General features: G+C 37.9%; 1 protein-coding gene across 1 annotated transcript in view; it reads right to left on the bottom strand.

Annotated features, from left to right (window-relative positions):
- Positions 1–9,178: 9,178 nt before the first annotated feature.
- The window catches only part of STX7 (syntaxin 7), a 44,854-nt gene continuing 37,794 nt past the window's right edge, over positions 9,179–16,238 (bottom strand). Inside the window, exons 8-10 of the mRNA XM_004587325.4 lie at positions 15,370–15,442; positions 11,614–11,696; positions 9,179–10,073 (exon numbers count right to left, since the gene is read on the bottom strand). Of these exons, the coding sequence (XP_004587382.1) occupies positions 9,981–10,073; positions 11,614–11,696; positions 15,370–15,442 (249 nt within the window). The 3' untranslated portion in view covers positions 9,179–9,980. The remainder of the gene's footprint in view (positions 10,074–11,613; positions 11,697–15,369; positions 15,443–16,238) is intronic.

The following is a 16,238-nucleotide window of genomic DNA, read 5'->3' as shown; positions in this document are numbered from 1 at the left end:
GTTAAATTTATCTTGACAGTATAGTGCTCGATTGTCTGCCATTGTCCATGCTGGCAATGATGGATTTATGACTGTTCCTAAAAAACAATACTATTGTAATCATATAAGGGAGATCAGTGGAGGTGGGCAGAGGCGATTTGGGAATGGGGTAAGGGAAATACTAGAGTATATGAACTGTATAATAAAATATTAATAATTAAAAAATGGGGGAAAAAGCCTTAAGCCCAAGCTTCAGCCTTAGATCCCTCATCTGAAAAATAAGGTGATCATATAATTTCCTGAAAGTGTTGTTGCGAAGGTCACTGATAAATATAAGGTAAACATGTACCCTATACCTGGCGCATGAACGGTAGCAATTATTAATTGTGAAATGTTGGCATTTTTCTTGGATTTATTAAATTTTGAGCAACTTGTATCATTAAGAAAACCTAAAATTATAAATGCTTTCTCTACCCTTTTGCAAGGCAAATTCTTCGCAGCCCTGAAATGTCTTTTTTTCCTAAAGACATGGGAACACTGACTTAAAGAGCAGTCATCAGAACAAATAACAACCTTGTCCCCGCATCTCTGTGGGAAAGAAGAAGGCTAATTACAGTAAGTCCCAGTCCCAGTGAGCAAGCACAGAGGGCATAATGATGTTAACCGATCACCTTTCATTACTTTTGCATATACCCCAACACTTGAAGCCTTCCTGATTTTGTTATAGTGCCAGATTCTCAATCTCCCCCTATTTCAGTAGACTTGATCCTTATTGCTATAGTTCTGAATAAAATCATCGCCATCTATTACACTCATAAGAGGTCATTTTTCTTACACCATGATGTAGGGAGAAGTGTGTATTTCTCCTCTGTTTGGCCCAGCTGTGTAAATGTAGTCAATACACATTGGAGAGAGTATTCGTAAAAGGAAACTGTCTCTTTGCTGGTTAAAATGGAAGGAATTGGAATGGATAATACAGCATTTGTGCAATCTAAGAGGGATTATGACTCAATTATAGTGTTCCCATTGCTTTTTCTCCCCCCAATGCCTTTGAGACTAATTGAGTATTATAATTTAAATGCACAACTTATCCTCTTAAAATGCTGCTTTTGAAGGTCTATTTGGACTTTCTCTATTAACTACCTTCAGAAACAGTTATCAATGATTTTAATGAAATTACCAGGACCAAAAACTAAAACTTGGAGAGAACTTGTTATATATGATGCTTCAAGGAAAAGTACAGTAAGTTTAAGGTGAATTAAATATTACTCAACATATAAAATCATGCCCCTATATTTTTTGGCCAGTGTGTGCCTTTATTTCCAGTAGTAAATTTTGTTTCCATGAAAAAAAAAAGCTTTTCAACTAATATTATCATGATATACAAGATAAATATGTCATAAAATTTGAAAATATTCTTAAAGAGAGAAACAAAAATTAGATAAAAAGTGCCAAAATGTAAACTATGGAACTAAGCTCTCTGTTTTCCTTGGTGAAGGTAATATTTACTCTTATTTCATACCTAAGGTTGACAAACATTTTCCATTTCATTATGCAATCTCCCCACTTTTCAACAGTCAATTTCTCTTTGTTCCTGAGAGTTCAAGGAAATTTTGAGATTAAAAATAGTAATAATAATAATCACTAGACATCCCAATGAAAGCAACAGGTAGGAGCTGTTCATCTGTTAACTTATTCTTACTCTATTTTCAAAAGAAAAAAGAAAGAAAATTATACCTCATACAGTTATGAGGATGAAGAAAGAGCAGACCTTCAAGCACTCTTCTTTGCATATTCAAAAATTACTCATTTTCTTACGGTGAAACACTCAGGATAAGTGTTTTAATTTCAGCATCCATGTGAGTTTTATAACATTTGGAAAAAATATGTATTTTGAATTACATGTGGGATTGTCCTTATAATCTTAACAATGTTTGGAACATCTCAAATCTTCAATCCAACTTTGGATGTAAAAACGCTAAATCGTAGGGTTAAGACACCAAAGATGAAAGCTAGTACACTCACAACTATTTATATTGAAAAGCTTTGCCCTCTGTAAGAACATGCAGTTTCCCAAACACTAACCTCTCTTTACAAGGTTATGCTTATTAGCTGGGATTTGTAGCTCAATAGCAACACTGTTCATCCTTCGTTCAATTCAGATTATAATTTCTTTTTAAACTACCTGACCCTTATAATCATATGGTGAGTAGGTCTGATCATTCATCTTCTTGAGGCCAAGTGCTTGGTCTGAACACAGGCTCACTTGTGTTTCTGAAGGCTTTTAGCATCATGATGATTGGGGTAAAAAACTGTCCGAAAGAAACCTTTCATACAATACTGTCATTGTCTTGTGCTTTTCCTGGAACTAAAATTTCTGATTGGGAAAACAACAATCTTTCTAGAAGCAAGAATGGGGCTTTCAGAGATAATCTTTGCTTTTAATTAAGTGTGGAAGCTATCTGCTATTTCCTTCGCAACAGTGTCAAAGTTTGCTGAATAAAGTATTTAATTTTTCTTAGAGCTTAAACACTCAGTGAATATTTATTAAATATGTAAATGAATGACTTCACCCAAACTTTTTTGTTCTGAAGTTGTATCTTCTGTTATAACAATAAAAGCTTTCATTAGTGTCTAATTTCACTGCCAGAAGATCACATTTCACACATTACCATAATTGGATCACTGGTTGAAGGAGAGTAAGTCATGAGTTCATTTGCTTAATCTAGATTTACACACATAACTAAACCGGTCATTAAGGCAAAAACAATATGACTCGGCTAACCAAAGGATGTTGAATAATGTCCATCATCTCTAGTTAGGATAGAATCAATTTCAGGCAAAGTATATGGCTACTGACCAGTAGACAACGTCACTGCTCCACAGGAAAATATGGGAGCCATTGTGCTGTGGGTGCCAGGAAGACAACCAAGATAGAGATATGTGAGGGACATGATACACACACACATATACATATATATATATATATATATATATATATATATATATATATATATATATATGAAAGATATAATGTCAAAGAAATAAGAAGAGGAGAGAGTCCCACTCCCCAATTGGGTACAATAGCCAGATCTGTGCTGACCCAAGCTAGGAGCCGGGGACCAGGAGCTTCCTCCAGGTCTTCCACATGGATGCAGGAGGCAGGCACTTGGGTCATCCTCTATTCCTATCTCAGGCCATGAGCAGTGAGTTGGACTGGAAGTGGAGTAGTTAGGATATGAATTGGTACTCATCAGGAATGCCATTGCCACAGGTGGAAGCTTAGCTTGTTATGCCATGCTTTTGCTTTTAAGGAGAGTTCTCCATTTTTCTCTGTAGTTCACTAATTTCTACATTTTTCTGTTTTGCCTAAAATTGTGTAAATAATTTTAACCTGGTTAAAATTTCTTTTATTATGAAATTTTCTTAATCCTTATTCACAGGTTGTCTTAATATATATTTTATATATATATATATATATATATATATATATATATATATATATATATATGGAGAACAGAAATTCTAAGAAGCAGACGAGGCATCTGAGCAAAGTAGGTGTGCCTATAAATGCAACATGAAGAATTTGTGGTGGAAAATGTTCTGTATGTAAAAAGTCTTTATTTCAATCGTATTCAGATCAATATTTTGGCTGTGAAATTCTGTGAGATATTAATTTGGGGGAAGCTGTGTAAAAGGTACATGGGAGAATTACTTTTATAATATCTTAAAACTGTATCTGACTCCAGCTATTTCAATAGAAGCTTAATTAAAATAGTAACATTAAAAATGTTTTATGGGGCCTAGCACGGTGGCCTAGCAGCTGAAGTCCTTGCCTTGAACATGCCAGGATCCTATATGGGCACCGGTTCTAATCCCAGTGGCCCTGCTTCCCATCCATTTCCCTGATTGTGGCCTGGGAAAGCAGTCAAGGACAGCCCAAAGCCTTGGGACCCTGCACCCACATGGGAGACCTGGAGGAACTTCCTGACTCCTGGCTTCGGATCAGTGCAGCCTTGGCAACTGCGCTCACTTGGGGAGTGAATCATGGGACGGAAGGTCTTCCACTCTGTCTCTCTTCCTCTCTGTATATCTGACTTACCAATAAAAATTAATAAATCTTTTTAAAAAGTTTTATGTTTTACAGCAAACAGGCTCTTTATTTAAAATGCCCATGTTATTCCAAAGTAAAATATTGGTTGTTTGCCTGTATTCCAGTTTAAAATGCAATATAACAGAAAAAGTTTAAAGTAGCACAAAAAAATATTTGACTGTAGATTCCAAAAAAATACAATGGGGAAGCCCTAATTTTGAACTAGAAGTATTATTTTTCATCCAAGGTAGAAGTAAGGTGAATGATATATGATAGATTATCTTACTTAATTTTTATTAATTGTATATGGGCCTTTGCAAAATAATAATTAATTAAAACCCTGGTACCTTTTAGGGAGGTTGAAACATTATAGTTGGCGCTAGAAAGAAGGCTGATACGGTCAAACACCTTGAAATAAACTCAAAGTGACCAAGCACCCAGAATTAGATAAATAATTGCAATATTCTACCTAAAGTTGGACTGATGTTTCTAGAATTATTACTGGCAGAGAGATCATCTTTAACCTGAAAGGTTTGCCATCATGCCTTTGGTTTTGAAAGTAATCCAAACAAAAAAAAGCAAAAACTGAAAACACAAAAGTTTGTATCTAAATCTTGGGTTAAATCTCTGGTTTCTAGAAAACTTATTTTCTTTTTTCCTGGTATGGGTTCAGTATTTCAGTTCTACCGTTAAATAGTGGCATAGAACTTCCAGCATCTATTAAAAACTCTAAGTTCATATTAATAAGTCTTTGTTGAGACAACTTTGCTACATTTCTACATATTCCACCAAGATTAACAGGTTTTGGAGCTAGCAACTGCTGTCTAACAGTACTTACAGTAAATACTTAAAATTTTGTACTTTGGGTTGGCCAAAGTGGGAATTAATGTCCTTTCAAGTTTATTTAAAGACTCAGTTCAGTTCTAGCGGACTCCCTGTGAAACAAACAGAGGTGTTATGCCTGTGACGATTTCACAGGAAATCTGTTTTTTGCCTTCTACCACTTGAATTTTAAGCAAAAATACCATCCTTGCATACAACCGACAGGAACCCCACTCTGAGTAATTAAGTGACCAACCTCTTAAAAACTTGCCAGAAGCAACAAAGTTTATAAAAACCTATCTAGTGTGTCACTAAATTAGTTCTAGCTCTGCATTTAAAATTACGTATATTTCCACAAAAATAAGATACTACATGATTTTTCTTTTAACTAAAAGAACACTAAATCCAAAGACACATTGATACAATAATTATAAGAAAACATATTACATGAGCCATTAACAAGATTTTCTTTGTTCTTTTCAATTAAAAAATAAGGACTTGTCATGAGACTAAATTAAAACATTATTCATCTATTTCAAAGGTAGTGTTGGTAGTGCCTTTGCATGTGCTTTGGTGAAACAATAATTGCAAATTCCCTTGACCTCTCTTCCTTCCTTTCCTAGTCTATTAGGAACAGCAACTTGGTCAATGTATTGCAAATAATGTTCCTATGAGACACACTAGCTATGAATTTAACTACTACCATCACCAGCACAATGAAGGCATCACACATATTATCATTCAAATTAATAACTTCTTAGTGAACTGTTACTATTTTAGTATCTTTTACTTGAGCCAAAAATCAAATCAAATCGAGTTAGTTAGTAAATGGAAAATAGGATAAGCAAGAGGCTGGTTCTAAAGAAAGATTGACGCCCAGTTAGTCGTTCAGTAGATGTTAGTTGGTCTAAAGAGTGGTGAATTCATCCTCAATTCCGTTTATTCCTTGTCTGCTTTTTTCCCTCCTACCATTTCCTTTCTTTTAACATGTCAATAGCTTTTCATATGGCAAATGTCAAAATATTAGTTCTTTGAGGCCAGACATCATATTCTTTTAGTTCATCCTTAAACTTTCTATGTCAAGGCATGTAGAAATCTGCCAAAATGGTGACATACCATCAGTGCCAAATGATGTCAAAGATTCCTTGAGCAACTGCAGTAACAGGGATGGAGGAATAGGAGAACACAGAGAAAGAAGAAAACTCTGCTGTTGTGTTGGGAACTGGGGGTCCTGGAGCCTTCATTTTTAAAAAGGTTTATCTTTATTGGACAGGTGGAGTTACAGAGAGATAAACTCAGAGAGAGACTTTCCATCCACTGAATCACTTCCCAAATGGTTGCTGTGGCTGGAGGTAGGCCGATCCAAAACCAGAAGTCAGAAGCTTGTTCCAGGCCCCCGACTCCACTGCTTTCCCAGGCTATTAACATGGAGCTGGATTGGAAACGGAGTATGTGGGACTTGACCCAGCACACAAGCGAGATGGTGGTGCCACAGGCAGGGGTTAACATGCTATACCATGGCTCTGGGACCCCTTTATCTGTTTGTTTATTTATTTATTATTTTTATTTTTTAAAAGATTTATTGTCAAGGCTGAATGACAGAGGGAGAGAGAACATGTGTCAGCTGTTGGCTCACTCCCAAAAGGCTGCAGGGATTTGGCTGAGGCTTGGAACTAAGCTGAAGCTAGGAGCTAGGAACTCCATCTGGGTCTCCCGCATGGGCGTCAGGAGCCCAATCACTTGAGCCACCATTGGCTGCTTCCCCAGGTGCCTTAACAGGGAGCTCTCATAAGGGGTGCTAGTGACGCAGGAGGTGCTTTGACCCCTGTACCACAATGCCAGCCCATGGTCTTATTGCAGAGATTCAGTTTTCATGGGAAAAAATGAACTTACTTGCCATCTACCAACAGGGCTTCTAAATTTTTCCATTGAAGAATCCCTAACTGAAGAGCCTAGGAGTGAACAGCGTCACCAAGCTAAGAAGTTTCTGCACTGCAAAAACAAACAGGGCCTGGTACTGTAGCCTAGCAGCTAAAGTCCTCGCCTTGCCTATGCTGGGATCCCATATGGGTACCAGTTCTAATCCTGGAAGCCCCACTTCCCATCCTGCTCCCTGCTTAAGGCCTGGAAAAGCAGTCGAGGACGGCCCAAAGCCTTGGGACGCTGCACCTGAGTGGAAGACCTGAAGAGGCTCCTGCATCCTGGCTTCAGATTGGCGCAGCTCCAGCCATTCCAGCCGCTTGGGGAGTGAATGATCAGATGGTAGATCTTCCTATCTGTCTCTCCTCCTCTGTATATCTGACTTTCCAATAAGAAATAAAATAAATCTTAAACAAACACAGAAAAAAATTAGAAAAAATGAAAAAGTAACTTACTGAATAGGAGAAAATGTTTGCCAACAATGAAACAGATAATGGATTAATATATAAGACTGTAAAGAGCTGAAGAGACTCAACAACAATAAAGCAAACAATCCAGTCAAGAAGTGAGTCAGGGACAAGAAGAGGCAGTTTTCAAAGAAGAAAATAGAAGAACCAACAGACATGTGAAAAGAGGTTCAGGTTCACTAGTCATCAGACATACAAATAAAAATCAGAATGAAGTTTCAGTTCTCCCTAGATAGACTGGCTATGATGCAAAAAACAAAAAAACATCAAATGCTGGAAATGATTGGAACAAAAGATACCCTAAACCACTGTTAGCAAAAAAAAAATCAACCAATATAACTGGTATGGAAGACTGTATGGCAGTTCCTCACACATCTGTAAATAGATACGCAATATGATCCAGTCACTCCACTCCTGGGACTCTACCCAAACAAAATAAAGTCAGCACATGAGAGTCATCTGTACCCCCAGGCTTATTGCAATTCAAGTCATAATAGCTCAGATGTGGAATGAACCCAGATGTCCATCAACTGGTGTGTGGATAAAGAAAATAAGGTATAAAAACACCACAGAATACTACTCAGTCATAACAAAACTCTGTATTTTACAACAAAATGGATGCAACTGAAAGCAATCATACTTAGTGAAATAAGCCAGTCTCAAAAAGACAAATACCATATGTTTTCTGATACATAACAGTTAATGTAGAATAAAAGGTATTTGGATGAAATGGAGACTCTGTTTTGATTCCAATTTTTAGTCCTTGCTTAAACTCTAGCGGAACTGTGATCTTCCTTTTACTTGTTCAATGTTACAGTGGAAAATTAAGGCTGTGAATACAGTTGGGATTAAAGATACGTTTGCAAAAACTGATGAAGAGAGGGTAATGAAGGAGAGAAACCCAGGAGAAGGGGCAGGGAGAGGAATGTGATTGTCTCTTTGGAACTGTACCTATGGAATGCATGAAATCCACTCTCTTTATACTAACAAAGACAATTTTAAAATGAAAATAAAAAGCAGAATAAACGTTTTATCATTGGGACTTGCATGCAGCTGAAGATGCTGGTTTAATCATGGGAAAGAGCAGGTGCCCTTACGAAGAAAGACCATAATGGAGTAGGCCTGGTGGTCTTGTGCTGATCATGGAAGAAGTGGTACTGCTATGATTTCTCCCTGAATGGCCCATCTGCACATTAAAGCAATCAGAATGTGGCAACACAACATCTCAAAGTTCTAATTACACACACACACACACAAGCTTGTCATGGCTCCTTTTGGGGGAGGATTCTGTTTTGTTGACATCCAAAGGAGCTTTTAGCAATTAGTTCAAAACTAGTCCAGATCTCTAAAATAAGAACTGTAAGTAAATACATCAGATTGCAAAAGATGTAAAACGGTTACTGTGCAGGTGGCTACAACTCCAGTGTTGAGATTTCAGGGAGCACAGAACAAGTGAGGTCAAGCGTTGGCAACTTCTGCTTCATCAAAGAGATCTATGGGGACATCTTTCAAATCACCTTTATTGTGGTTGCAAAGACACAACGAACTTCCTCAAGTTTTATCTGTTCCCATTTGAAGTCTCAACTTGTCATTTTAAACTGCCTTCACTAGGAAACTGCTATATAAGAACATTATAAAATACAAACCGGAAGCTAAGCTAATTCTCTTTACAGTATTCAGATTAGTTAAAACAACATTGATTATAAGGATGAGGGAGCTAATTTGCAAACACCCAATTCCTTTTCTGATGAAAGATGGCGCAGGTGACAAACAACATCAACACTAAGTTTCAAGCATTAGTTGTCCAATACTAATTAACTGTGGGAAAGTTATTTCCCAAAAGTAATTCTGACTCACAGATTCACAGCTAATCATTATGTTATAGTCCTTGCAGAGTTCAGTGGACTACAAGACTGGATTCCTTAGAAGTGAGGCATAGTAAGTATTGGTATTAGTTTCATTCTCCTCCTCCAAATGACATTAAACACTCACAGTATCACTATTTCCTCTGCAAATATCACACTTAAGCATATCATATATAAAAACAGTCTATCCTTAGTATCTTTACTAGGCAATCTACAGCTAATGCTTACTATGTACATATCAGGAGTATGAGATATAATAGGACATTTCTCACTGATTTCATTCAGAGTAATCAGGGGCCTCAAAAGAAAACCAACAGTAAAAGAATGAAAGAGATCCTCTGTGCCGTTTGTGAGCCAGACCAAAAGTCACAAACAGACATGTAAGTTCTAAGAGGTATGGAGAGAGTACTTCTCTGTTGGTCCAAATAAAAAATTAAAATTGAGATTTTTAATTTAAAGTGACACAAATTTGGGTACATGTTATACAGTGACAGAGAGATACACACAAAACACTCACAGCTTTAAATTGACAAATTCCAGAAACTAAATCAAACAGGATAAATAAATTATATATGAAAAATCCATACAATTTGCGGGAAAAAAATAGCAGTTATGAAAAACAAAAAGCCTGGAAATTACACCAGCAATATTTAGAAAAAACTTTCATTATTAGAAAATACTAGATTTAATGCAAAGGAAATTACCCCCACCCTCCATAAAAATAACAAAAGAATAGCTGTCCTCTGTGCAACAGCTTTGAAATAATAAAAATCTGGTTACGGGACTCTCCCCATGCGATCAGACAATGTAGTGCAATAGTGTGCTTCCCGGCCACTAGCTGCTCAGCTTCCAGATGACGACACCGACAATCACAGCGCCAATGACGAGGACAAGAATGATGATGCACATGGTTTTTCTGGATTTCCGCTGCAAATACAAACAGAGCCACAGGTGTAGTGAAGCATCTCTACATACTGAGTTCATATCTGCAGTGAGTTCAATAGCTTACTGCCTTCAACTTTAGGGAGAGCAGTATAATTTTTGTTTTTCAAAGATCTGCCAAAATACATTAGAGCACTATTTCAAAAATATTCTTCTGGATTTAATGCTGTAACTGAGTAAATTTTTCCTGGTAAGTTTTCTGAGCATGCTGGTTGGGTTTAACAAGTTAAAGGGATTATAGTTACTGATTAAGCAGTAGATTGAGGTAACGTAAAAATACACAGAGCAGCTTGAAAATTTCACATTCTTAAACTTTTATCAAAAAGTTGCTATTAAAAACAAATTCTCTGTAAATGCTAGTAGGTATAGCTCTTTGGCAATATTTTTCTACAATAAATTTAGCTTCCAAAGTCATTTTTGTTGTTTAGCATTAACAGAAACTGCCCTAAAAAGCTCAACATACAAATAAAAACTACACAGTTAACAAGGCATTCAGCTAGTACTCAAAACACAAAGATTAGGACCTTTGTTCCATTCTCCATTCCTGGCTCCACTTTAGGTTTCTCTCTTTTTTTAATGCCTTGTATTCTTCCCACCAACATGTAGAAGTTGTTTCTTCTTAAAATAGAAAAACTTGCACATTTATGATGTCAATTAGAAGTAGCACAAAATTCACTAAAAGATAACACTTGTAACTCTTTAATTATCCTGAAAATCACCAATACTTTTAGAATCCACCTATTCACCTGCTTTTCAACTGAATACTTCCTGTGCATTAAATACAATTTCTCTAATGTTTTAATGTTATCATGTGTAACTATCTTCTCCCTACTCAGTTACACAGCAAAGAGGTAATGTGCCTTTCTGAGACATCCCAGTGTGCCACTGCCGTCTGTTACCAAGAGACACTCCCCTGGCATTGGGTAAGATTAGGGCCTTTCCTTTCTGCTCACAGTTCATCCAAACTAGAATGATCCATGGTTTGCAGAAACTAAGGTTTAGTAAATTTAAAATCCAGGCTTCGAGGTAGAAATATTGGAAATCTGCCTCTTTGTTAAGCACTGCGTTGTCCTGCTCTCCTCTCACACTAATTCTCCAGGGCCTCTGGAAATTTGCCTAATGGGCAAGCCCTGGTCCTAGGGTCCAAGATCTGCAAGGAAGAGAAAAACTGAAATCTGGATATTCATCCACGTCCTCCAAAAATCCAAAAGCAAAACAAAGTCACAAATCAGCCTCACCACTGAGGAATCCTGGTTTCAAGTAACTAACAACCTTAGGACTCCAAACCCTGAATTTCCCATTCCTTTGTACTGCAATAACTCTGGTTCAACCCTTAAGGCTACGCAAACAAAAGGCAATTTTAAACTGCCTAGCATATTGCCGAACCCTTTCACAAGATATTTCAAAATTTAACATCTCCAGGCACCTTCAATGTGCTTATACACATACATATACTTGTGCGTGCTCCGCTTGTTTCTCTCCACCCTCTGAATGCCTATCAAAAGGCTAATTTACAGGACCTTACCTGATAATCGGCTGCCCTTGACAACTGCTGATTGGCTTGTTGAACGTGCACCTCTGCATTTTCTACATTGGCTTCTATACTATCTTTAAAACAAAATGCACATGCACAAAAGTGTTAAATACTGATGATACCCCAATCATAGATCACTAGATTTCATTCAAAGTAAGATTAAGTATGCTTACCAAGTTACTGTTTTACTGTATCATAAGGCAGATTTGTTTTCATCTAGCAATAATTTTTCTTTAAACTATTTCACCAGTGACTCAAACAACATACAAAGCATTTGAAGGAAAGAAACCTGGTGATCCTCACAACAATGCCACCTACGGTTTGACCTGGCAACCCCTGGGGAAGTGCTGTCAGTCTGCAATGGCCAAGCCACAGAGTCAGCACAGACTTGTCTCACTCTCAAATATTGCTCCATGTCAAGACCAATGTGCAAAATCTTCCCAGCACCAAAGATTTTCTTCACCATGTAGGGAAAAAACAGTATTTTGACTTTTCAAAGCATACTATTTCCTCAGAAGAAAACTCACAAACAAAAAAATCTGATCACTAAAACTTGGTCATTATTAAATTATCATCTTGTTCCATAAAATTTCCCACCCTGGGTCTTTGGAAATGCAATCTATTTTAAATGCTTAGAACATAATATCTGTGTCTTATCTAGTTTGCATTCCCTGATGGCTAACTCAGTACTAGGCTTCTGATGACTTTCATCTAGGATAAATATAGCTATCATCAACCTGTATTTGTGCAGAAAACTAGCCCTCACTAGTCCTCACAAGGGCCTGTGTTCTCAAGTGGCAGCAGTCTCATCCCACCCCCCCGGTGGCCTGCGGGTGGAACAGGCATCCCTTCTTAGAAGAGAGATCCCTGCCTCTTTCTCTTTGGTAACAACTTCCTGTTTTAAGCCTCATGCTTGATTTATTCAACTCATGCAAGCTTTCTTGATCTCCTGGTCACAGACATCCACAGATTTCCAAGTTCTTTCTGGTCTTTCCTTGCATTTTTCAGATTCTGATTCGCTGACGCTCTCTTCCACACTCCTGATATTCAGGGGTTATTTCAGCATTCAGTGGCCGATCCATCTGAAACCCTGGCCTCTCTACTCATTCAGCAGAGTTTTTCCAAAGATTTTGCCCGTTACTCCAGTCAACCAGTTTCATGGTCACATTCCAAAGCTTGTCACTACCAGTAACTCCAATTGCTCCACCATCTCAACTGCAAGTGTCTAACCTCGTGAACACCATCATTCTCTGCCAGTTCACTATCGCTAACATCCAACTCCACCAAGTACCCCATTACCTTTTCACTGTCCATCACAAAATTCATGACCTAATCCCCTCCTGGCCTTAGACTAAACAGCAATTGTTTCAATCATTCATGCTTTTTCTTCTAATCTAGCTACACTTACATGACAAAAACCTAGTTAGCATCCAGGTAGCTGAATATGTATGTACAAAATAGCTTTATGCCTACTTATTTCACTGTTTAGTCATGGCTGCCAAGTCAACATCATTTCTGTAACTCTTGGAAGACTGTCAACACTTTCTCTTTCCCATGCATCCTTTGTATACCTCCTCAGGCATTATAACTCTGAGTCAGCATTTTGATTTCCAGCTCATTTAAACAACATGAATGGGGCCCACACGGTGGCTCAACAGATAATCCCTCACCTGTCAGTGTCGACATCCTATATCGGTGCCAGTCTTTCCCGGCTGCTCTACTTCCCAATTAGATCTCTGCTTATGGCCTGGGAAAGCAGTGAAGGACAACCCAAAGCCTTGGCACCCTGCACACAAGTGGGAGACCCAGAAAAAGCTCCTGGGTTTGGATCAGCTTAGCTCTAGCCGCTGAGGCTATCTGGGGAGTGAATCAGCAGATGCAGGATCTTTCTGCATCTCTTTCTATCTGTAAATCTCTTTACAATAAAAATAAACAAATCTTATTTTAAAGAACTACTACTATTACTACTTCTCCTCCTCCTCCTCCTCCTTCTTCTCAGTGGAAGAAGAAGAAGGAAGAGGAGGAGGAGAAGAAGGAAGAGGAGGAGGAGAAGAAGGAAAAGAAGAAGGAGGAGAACAAACAGCAACAGGAACCATCAGAAGGTACATCTGCACTCTCCTATGGACCTCCTTTACCAACAGCTGCAAGGTTCCTGTACCCTGACTTCTTTCCTGTTGTGGGGAACTTCCCATATCCCCATCAAGAGTTAATCTCTCCACTATGTATTTCATCCCGATCCTTATCACTTAACTCAAGGACATCAGCCCATCAATATTCTCCATCGCTTATCATTAAACTAACATACCCAAGAATCATTGATATATACTCATCCAGACTTGCTCTAGCTGCAATTCTCCATCTCCAAAAACAAATCCATCATTTCAGAATGGGCCAGGTCCTTAAAGTAACCCTTCAATTAACTTTCTCTCTCATGTACATAGTTACACCCAGCTAGCCAATCATCCTTTGGGGCTTTATACCTTTAAAAATACACACAATTCCTTTACCACTTTTAAGCTCCTAACCTGATGTAAGAATAACTGAGCCAACATGAATGTTTACCTGAATGACTGTAATAACCATTTAAGTAGTCTCTTTGCTTTTAAGTCTTGCTATCCCAAAGTGTTTTCTCAAGCCAGAAGCCAAGGGAATTCAAGCCAGCTCACAACAGTCCTGAACCTACATCCTATGGCTTCCCATTCATCATCAATAACCACAGTCTTCTCAGTAGCTCAGGTTCCTACACGATGCCATTCCCTCTGATCTACTAACATGAGCTCCACCTCCTCCTTGCTCTACTTAACTTGCAAACTGCCTAACGTGCTTCTGCCCAAGCACCAGAGGCCTTTGCCCTTGCTGCTTCCTCTGTCTGGAATGTGTTCCTGTGCTTTGCCCCTCACCTCTCTGAAGACTTCAGCGCTCTTCCATCCTCCATGACATTCTGTCTACTCTACATAAGGCAGCAACTCCTCTACCCATAATGCCTAGACATAACAGGTCCTTAATAAATATCTTGTGATTTACTGGAGCCACAGAGAATGCTAAGAATGTACAAATAATAATTGTATTAAACTAACAGAGTATGTACTTCAATTGAACCAAACGATATATTTGACTTTGATGTGCCCAGAGAGGTATCTTCACATTTCAAAGTGATAAAAATGACCCAGATCTTGATGCAATTTCACATTAATAGAAAAACTATTACATTAAAAACATAAATGGATTCTGAGTAATTTCTTTTCAAAAATACTTTCAAAAAGAATGCCTAGCATCTAAATAATAGTATTAAATTAATCAACCAAAGTCTATTCGAATAAAAGATGAAACTATTAAGTATTCCTTAGAAACTAAGAAAAGATAGCATACAACTACAAAAATTACAGGTTTCTCCAACTCATTGGTGTAATGACAATTAAACTGGCATAAAACTGAAACTAGAGGTTCTGGAAATAAGTTGAAGTTATGTTACAGGGTGCCTTCCAAGGTCTCTACAAAGGTGGACCCTGATTAAATTTGGGGCATCTGAAACAGAGCTGGTCACGTCCGCCAGGAGGAGCCAGATCTGAGGTCCGGGACAGGTCATGTCCAGAGCGATGCGTGGTCTGCAGAAGAGATTATGCTTCTGACTTTAGAGAATTGAAAACAGCAAGAAAAGAAACAGTTACTCTTACTTGAAAAACCAGCCACAGGTAAACTCCAGGTTGCTTGCCAACACCCTGTGAAATCTACATCAGTACAACTTACCTATCACATCTCCCTGCTCATGAATCATCATTCCCAGATCTTTAAATATTTCATTGATATCCATGATATCAGCCTAAAAGAAAAAGGCACAGTGTCACCAGAAATTCAGTCCCTGCTCCATGAAAAAGGAAAGTCCAAACTGACACAAGGAAATGAGCATGCATCTAACACACACATTATGCAAATGTCAGGAAATTAATTTACCATGCAATCATAAATAAGCAAACTTTGAACAAGGGTTACCAGTTCTGTAAAATTAATAATAATAACAATAATAATAATAAACATTGTATCAGCTGAGGCAGAGTGGAAATAAAGTTTATCCAGGGAAGAATTATGGGCGGCTGAGATTATTTTATGCAACCCCATAATTCTGTTATCACAAGCATTTCCGCTTGTAAAAGTATCAAACAGACTTATGACACCCTTCTGTAGGGAAAAATAACCCATTAGCTTGACAACTTAATAAAATCTTAGGTATAAATTCAAAATTTTACATTAAAAATTCAAAAATGTCTGTGTGAGTGGTGAGGGCAGCACTTTGGTTCAAAGGGCTAAGGTGGCGTATCAAAGCACAGGTTTGAGTCCCAGATGCTCTGCTTCTAATCCCACTTTCTGGGTACCATGCTCAGGGATGCTGGGAAGCATGGCCTGGGGAACTTGGGAGAGTGCCACCCATGTGGGAAACCCAAACGGAACTCTGGGTTCCTGGCCATCACTCTCCAGCCTTAAAATATAATAATAATAATAATAATTGAATGTTCAATAGATTATACTGAAGTCATAAATGTCACTGCTGGATAAGGAAGTTAAACATTCTCTTTTCTTCAATATATGATAAAGCTTTTCTTCCCCCAGTTAAAGAGTAA

The sequence above is a fragment of the Ochotona princeps genome, chromosome 1, assembly GCF_030435755.1.
Source record: "Ochotona princeps isolate mOchPri1 chromosome 1, mOchPri1.hap1, whole genome shotgun sequence".
Taxonomy (NCBI): Eukaryota; Metazoa; Chordata; class Mammalia; order Lagomorpha; family Ochotonidae; genus Ochotona; species Ochotona princeps.
The sequence above is the reverse complement of the archived record's forward strand: the minus strand, read 5'-3'. Positions and strand labels throughout refer to the sequence as shown.